Source organism: Sinocyclocheilus anshuiensis, unplaced genomic scaffold (genome assembly GCF_001515605.1).
Source record: "Sinocyclocheilus anshuiensis isolate Anshui unplaced genomic scaffold, SAMN03320099.WGS_v1.1 scaffold194, whole genome shotgun sequence".
Taxonomy (NCBI): Eukaryota; Metazoa; Chordata; class Actinopteri; order Cypriniformes; family Cyprinidae; genus Sinocyclocheilus; species Sinocyclocheilus anshuiensis.
Window position 1 is genome coordinate 239,874 of NW_015546074.1, and position 7,622 is coordinate 247,495.

At 39.5% G+C, this 7,622-nt stretch overlaps 1 protein-coding gene across 1 annotated transcript in view; it reads right to left on the reverse strand.

Annotated features, from left to right (window-relative positions):
• Nucleotides 1–637: 637 nt before the first annotated feature.
• LOC107699815 (forkhead box protein O1-A-like) overlaps nucleotides 638–7,622 on the reverse strand; it is a 49,728-nt gene continuing 42,743 nt past the window's right edge. Inside the window, exons 2-4 of the mRNA XM_016501207.1 lie at nucleotides 3,499–3,690; nucleotides 2,177–3,390; nucleotides 638–1,975 (exon numbers count right to left, since the gene is read on the reverse strand). Of these exons, the coding sequence (XP_016356693.1) occupies nucleotides 1,972–1,975; nucleotides 2,177–3,390; nucleotides 3,499–3,690 (1,410 nt within the window). The 3' untranslated portion in view covers nucleotides 638–1,971. The remainder of the gene's footprint in view (nucleotides 1,976–2,176; nucleotides 3,391–3,498; nucleotides 3,691–7,622) is intronic.

Here is a 7,622-nt window from a genome sequence, read left to right on the forward strand (position 1 = left end):
AGCATAAGGCTAAAAGCAGCCTAATGTTTTTAATATGACTGAATTTGTATTTAACATGATAACAAATTAATAGAAACATCGTAAGCTACTAATTATAATGCTTACCTTTCCTCAGTTATTCAAAAAGCAGCTACAGAAAACGAGCAAAGAACATTACATTACCAAAGAACATCATCACAAGCTCAGTCTAGCACGAGTTTATGCACTTTAAAAACACTCCCGTTAAAATAAGTGAATATACACTGTATGATGAATAAATCTCATACTTACATCGCACGTACATCTGCATTTTGTTGTTTATGAGGAGAGAATTCGCGAGTCAGAATTCAGTCAGTGCGCGCTGAACAACAGAACTCCGCTGTTTCAGTGATGACTCATCTGAACGCCTCTGATTGGCCATTGCATTCATAAGCTCAGCATAATCGTGTGTGATTGGTTAGAACGCGCAATACTGTAAAAACGTGGAAAAAGAAATATAATGCAACAAATAAGCCCTAATATTAATTAGATAGTATTACTAGCCTGATAATAATAATAATAATAATAATAATAATAATAATAATAATAATATTAATAATAATCGTCTTGCTATCATCAAAGGCATCAGCCACAGGCGATATCTCTGTCTATCGTCGATACACGATACTATCATCTATCGGCACAACCCTACTTGACAGACTTAGTCCCCATTCATTTTCATTACATGGCAAAGAGCAGCCAGGTTATTGTTCAAAATGTCAACTTTTGTGTTTCGCAGAATAAATAAATTGGTTTGGAAAAAAATAATGTTCAATTTTTAGTAAATTATGCATTTTTTATTATTGGGTGAACTATTTCTTTAAATAACAAAAATCTCAAACTGAAGGCAATAATAAACAGCAATAAGAATAATTGTGATAATACAAAAGAAAAAACTTCTATATATAATAGTCTTCTTATATTTCTACTTTATATGTTTTTGAAATATATATTTCATGTATTTACAAGAAATGTGGAAAGATGTATATAATTCAGATGAGAAATACTATTCCATGTAAGCCTACCAAAATGTAAAATTACAAGTCCAGTTTCTCTCAGATTTACAAAACAACATTAAATCTGTTGCCCTGATTGTTGATATCATTGTGTAAACTCTCTGTACACCAGTTGATAGTAACACACTCGTTAGAAATGTAGTACATCTGCCCAACGTCAAATATGTTGAGACAGAATGAAAGTGTTACAAGACAGAAATTAAAGTGTAATGATGTACTGAATGTGACGTAGTTCAACCAGTCTGCAACAATTTCCCTAACATTTTCAAGGTCATGTTTGTGCAGGACTATTTCTAAATAAATCTATTTACAGTCATTCCTGCCTACCGTTTTTCCAGTTTCTCTTCCCATTAAGGCCAATCATGGAGTCTCCATGAAGCACAGCATGAATGTGTTACCCTCGGCAAAAATTGCAGAGTAGGGTTTTGAACTGACAGCACAACAATGAATGAGCTATTACCTTGGGAGTCACTTCTGAGGTGTATCGAATTAACTTGAGGTGTGCTGCCTGGTGTTGGATTTGATGGTTATACCTTATCACAATTTGCCCTTAATGGAAATGCGGCTTTAAAATCATAACTGAAAATTGGTGTGGACATTGGTAAGTTTGTGTTGCAGCAGATGTAAGGGCCTCAGGTTTTCATTGCCCTGATTTGACGACTGATTCTCTACAGCAAGAAGAAGGCAGCAAAATAAAGCTTGTCAATTTGGCTGTGGAGCACAGGCACCTGGTTTGGCACTTTTGAACTTTTGAATGTGAGAAAACGTCCTTGCAATTTAGCTCTGTACTGAGCCAGTGTGCTTGGCAGTGTAAGGTCATATCTCAGCCACCTCTGCTGAAGAAAGTGAAAGAAAAATGGGGGCTACGCTCCCTGACGAGGTGTTTGAATGCGTGTGGACAGCCGCTCAGCGCTGCTGTTCTCCAGTTGAGAGTTCTTTACCTGTAAAAATCAAAAGACATCAAATTCATTGACTGCCCAAGAGGCCACTTTACATATCATCTACACAAGTTATCATCTACAGAGTTTTTAAATGTGTGTTTTACAAAACTACTCAAAAAGTCATTTTGAAAGTCCTGTTTCAGAACTTCAGATACTGTTGAGTTGTTAAAATCTTATAAGTTTAATAAAAGTAGCTCCTACCCAGACACCCAGCTGTGAGTGGTGGTCTTTACACTGTGAGTTGGGAACCCCTGTTGGGTGGCCATAGGGTCAAAGTTGAAGTCCAGCGATTCTCCATCCATGAGCGTATCATGCAAGATGGACTCAACATCGCATTCAAATCGCTCCACAGGCATCCCGTCCAGATCACTGGGCAGTTTCTCCAGGTGTTGCTGTTGCTGGTGGGGCATCATCCCTGGACTGCGTCCATATCCGTTGCTGTTGACACTGCAGTAAGGAGGAAGCCCACCTCCAAGATGACTGGATCCTCCGTACTGCATCTGCATGGCTGACTTGATGTTTCCCAAGCATCCACCAGCACCACTGTGACCAATCCCGGTCAGAGGGTGCAACGATCGCCCATTCAGTGCCAGAGAAGTGGCTTGTCCGTGCATATTGTGTGGATGAGAGAGGGTATGGCTGTGAGATGCTCCACCTCCCATAAGTTCATTCCGTCCACTGCTGTAGGGAGGCAACATACATCTACTGCCTCCAGCTGACTGGGAGACGACCGTGTCCACTGAGGGCATGAGATTTCCAGGCTCTCCATCAGATGTAAGAAGCTCCTTCAGCAGCCCTGCTGTGCAGTTAAACTGGCCCATAGTTCCTGGGCTGGAAACAAAACTGGGCTTGCTTTCTGGCAGAGGCTGCATCGGCATGGGGGACATGCTGCCCATTCCTGCCTGACTGTAGAGACACTTACGATAGTCCTGTTGGGTCTGCTGGCTGACCGCAGCCAGACCTGGGGAACTGTAGGGGGAGTAACCAGGGCTGGCCTGCATGAGCGAAGAGGGTGAGGACTGGTTGGATCCTGACCCAGGCCCTCCTGTGGACCCCATTGATGGGTTCTTAGGTGAGAGCAAGTTGAGGTTATCCAGAAGGTTCTCCATCACATTCTCAGAGCCACTGTGACCCAGAGAACCAGTCATTTCAGACAAGCTGGGGAGAGTGGAGGTCATTTTGGCACCTGACCCAGGGCCTGGGTAGACCATGTGGACATCAGAGTCGCCAAGTTCGTCGTCAATAAAGGGCGAGAGACGGCCACTCAGTGTGCTGGCATTGGAGCTGGTGCGGGGACGGAAAGCCGTCCAGGCATCAAAGTCATCGTTGCTGTGGGAGTTTGGACTGCCGGGCCATTTGCCGTACTGAGAGCCTGGGCTGTCTCCGCCCCCCTCAGCCCCTCCCTGAAGAGCCAGCTATAAAGTTGAATGAAACAACTTGTAAGAAAAATAACTGTATACACAAATCTATAACGTGTACTGTTTATGAAAGAGATTGCAGCAGGTCTGGTGTGCAGCTTTTACCTTTTTTTTTGCTGCTCGTCCTCTGCTCTTGGCAAACTTGCTGTTGTTGTCCATGGAGGCAGCCCGGCGTCTAGGCGACTTGCCGCTTTTGCCGCCGTCTGGGTTGAGCATCCACCAAGAGCTCTTACCTGTCCCCTCATTCTGCACTCGGATAAACCTATTATGTAGGGACAGGTTGTGTCTGATTGAGTTCTGTGGAAGAGAGAGAGAGAGCAAGGAGAAAAAAGTGTGAGTGTTATGCTCGTAGTTTGCCTTGTTCCCGGAAATTCCCCTCTGACGGTAAATCAGCAGAGTGCAAATCCTCACAGCAGCTGTTTTCTATTAAAGCTTTTTTTCTCTTCACCTCCACTTACGTCCACTCACCATTTCCTTCACCTATATGCATCATTTTCTGACATTCAAAGAAGACTTGAGGACAGTTTTCCTTGACCACTGGCCATTCTTATAAACATATTCTTGTAAATATTTACAGATTGCTCTCAGTGGTCCATGCAAATAGAATGAGAGAGTGCCTTCGATGTTTTGGTGTGAATCATGAAAACATAATTCTATTTTTAGTGACGAAGGACATTCCTATTTTAAGTGTAATCCTCAATTTTAGAGCTCCAAGACTATTATTCATGATATATCCGTCCTGAAGAATCTCTTCCTTCAAAAGTGGATGAATTCATTTGACGGTATTAAAGATGATGTACCCTCTCAGTTTTATGAGCAGATGCAACTATGTGTAAGCTATTCAACATATGTGTAAGCCAGTTGATTAACTAAAAGAGCATAAACACTGGCGTTTTCATCACATTGCTTTGTTTGAGTGGCTTGGCCTGTCAGTTTCTGCCCTCAACCAATAACATGAGTTTCTTTATAGGATCGCAAAATAAATAAATAAATAAATGCACTGCCACATGATCTGACTTAATTAGCAACATCTCACTTAAACAGCAACCTGTCTTAATGACCAAAACAGACATTTCTGTGCCTGTTATTCTATTGTTGCCAATTAATAGTTGTGGCACTAGGGCAAATTTAGGGTAGTAAAAATTATGTACTTTCTTTCACTCTGATGAGCTCACATCCCATAGTGTCTGGCAAACACAGGTAAACATTCAGCCTGGCGTAGACGCATTACCTGTGTTGTCATGGTGATCTCAATCATTAAGACCATTTTCCCTAGAGAGGTGGAAAATGGGGGATTTTTGAAATGCTGGCCTAATGCCTCCTGTGTCTAATTTAGAGTTGTTAATGGATAGTTACAGGATGCGATGGCAGCTTAAGATGGTATTTGCGGTTGTTTGTGAACTAAAAGGCTTCATGAAGCACATGCAGAGACAGTTATTTATTTATTTATTTTGGTAAATCTAGCCTATATCCTAAATCCTAATCCTATAGTGACTGTAATGTTGCAGACATGCTCAAGAGAAACAGATCTTGAAAGATCAAATGTAATTCATGTAATTCATATAACCTATAGGCTATGTTCTCAATGTCTTTCTAATTCTGAATAAAATAATTTTTAATCAAATCAAATTTATCAATCGTAAGGCTGCATCCTAGTGAGGCTGCATCTGTCCTAGTCCAGTCTTTCTGAGAGTCCCCCACAGCATTAAACTCTTGAATGAGACAGTCTAGTAAGTCCTCTGGCTACGTCATTAAAGTTTCCACCCCCCGTGCTCACAGCACAAAAATAATATTGAAAATTAAAAAAAACAAGTTCATTAAACAATTTTACAAATTAAACATTTTATTTCAGCAGATTGCTAATGCAACATTTCTCATTTTCATTTAACTTGATGTGCTAAAATAAATACAACTAAAACTGAAATAAAAATGTGAGTGTCAGTACGTTTTTAAAACTATCACATATTTTGACCTTTTTACAAAATAAGCAAATTTATAGTCAAATGGAGTAACCTCGAGATTTTTTTTTTATCATTTGTTTAAAAAAATGCACGAAAAAGACTAGACTACTAGAAATTGCGTAAAGCCAGCCAATTGTAAACATATCTCAGCTTTGTTGCGGGCAGTATGCATCACATGGTCCAAATTAGCAGAATAACTACAGATAACATCCTATGATGACGTACATTATGTGTGTCAGCGTTGACAGAGCGAAGCAAAATCTGAAAATCAAATGAATCAGAACAATTCAGAGCTATGCACACATGAATCCAGAGCAGAACAGCACCAACTAAAGTAATATTGCTCCACTAACTATCTGGTTCAAATTTTGAACTTAAAACTGCAGACCTGAAAACAGTGTCACTACTTTAAAACACAACTTTGAATGTCATGTGAAATGTGTCTTGGCCAGTTCGCAAATATGCATAGTGTGACAAATTTAACCACAACCACATTAGAAGAGGATTCAGTGATGGATATATGGAGAGGTTTGGGTGAATGGGAGCCCCGGGGGTCTGGGGAATACCAGGACAGAACACAGCATTCTGAGTGGGAACAGTCTGGCAGAGCAGTACGTCTGGATGTGGCCAAAGTGTCATCAAAGTGTCCGTGTACTAGCGGTGAACTATTGAAACTGCAGTTCCTTCTCTGATGCTGCCTAGGAATGATGACAAACTGGAGCTATGAGAGAGTCCATTTATCCTGTTTGACTGCTGCACTGTATGTTGTGTCCTCTAAATACCACAAGCAAACTGAGTTCCTCCAAACCGCAGTTTCATCTGTCCATAAAACTATGAGAACAAACAGCCAAAAAAAAAAAACGACAAATAGAACCCAAATGATATCAAAGCGCGCTCATCCTGTGTGCAGGTCTGCAGCTTCCTTCCTGATTGACACATTTTTAGCCTGTTTTGACAATAGTTGATGTATTAGTGACGGCAGAACACAGGAACTTCGACATTCCAGCTAATCACTGTGTTCAAAGTTCAAATGTAATCACAGCTAGCCCGCTAATATCTCATCTGGAACTACAGTGTCCCAATCCACATTCCTGTCTGTGGATACTAAACCCCAACCATCACTCTTGTTGTGTGAAGATCCTATAATCTTGGGTTTGCAATGATACTGCCATTTCACAAATACCACAATAGTACACACAACGAGACGGCATTATATAAAACTGAGCAATTTCTATAATGTTATGATCAAGTAAGAACACAACATGTCATCTATGCAACTGAAACATGTAATTATATTGACCTACAGTGAAAATGTAGTATATTGTGCTGTGCTGAAAATTGTCCACATTTTCAGTTATTTCATTTCGTTAGATATTTTTATTCAATATACCTTTAATACAATAACTGTACAAGTTTTTTATTTTATTGAGTTATCAATTCATGAATGAATGAATGAATGAATAAATAATTTAGAAGAAATAATTTTATGGTGTCCACAACGAAATAATAAAAAACTGTAGTTGTAACTGTAGTTGTAGATGTTATGATCATATAAAATGCATCTATGTATCAACGTGCCTAAATGTTATGTTTAAAATGAATTGAATTTAACTGTGAACATTTCTGCAGGTGCCGCCATGTTCACTTGAGCTCATACATTTGCATCTGGAAGTTTGACTTCAAGTTGCATACTGTTGAACTTTCTCAAATTTAGTTGGAAATTCTAATTTTCATTTACATAGAGCATACAACTGGTTACAGAAGGAATATTTTAAAACCATCTAACATTGTATGAAAGAAATTTCATATAAATTTTCTGAGCAAAGTATATTTTGAACTTAACTCTCTCTCTCTCTCTCTCTCTCTCTCTCTCTATATATATATATATATATATATATAAAGAGAATAATTGTATAGTTGCATGACTGTTGTAAATAAAATGTCCTAAAATGTTGTGGCAGAAATGACACATTCAAATTTGTCCATTTAAATTCCCTGATATTTCCAGGTTGTCCAAAATGTGTCAACATACCCTCACATGTACCACTATTACATATTCAGACTGTTTTCACATACATTAAAATTTTACATACAAACGATTTGAAGACCCTGCTACAGGAACAATGAAGAAAGTCAACAGCAAGAGCCAAACACCAGGAAGTGACCACATGAAAGAGGACTGTCACGGGAAGCTGGCCTCACTTCCTGTCTTTCAGGAAGCAGTGGTTGTGTATTTGAGCCTCTGAGTTTGTGTGTGTGTGTGTGTGG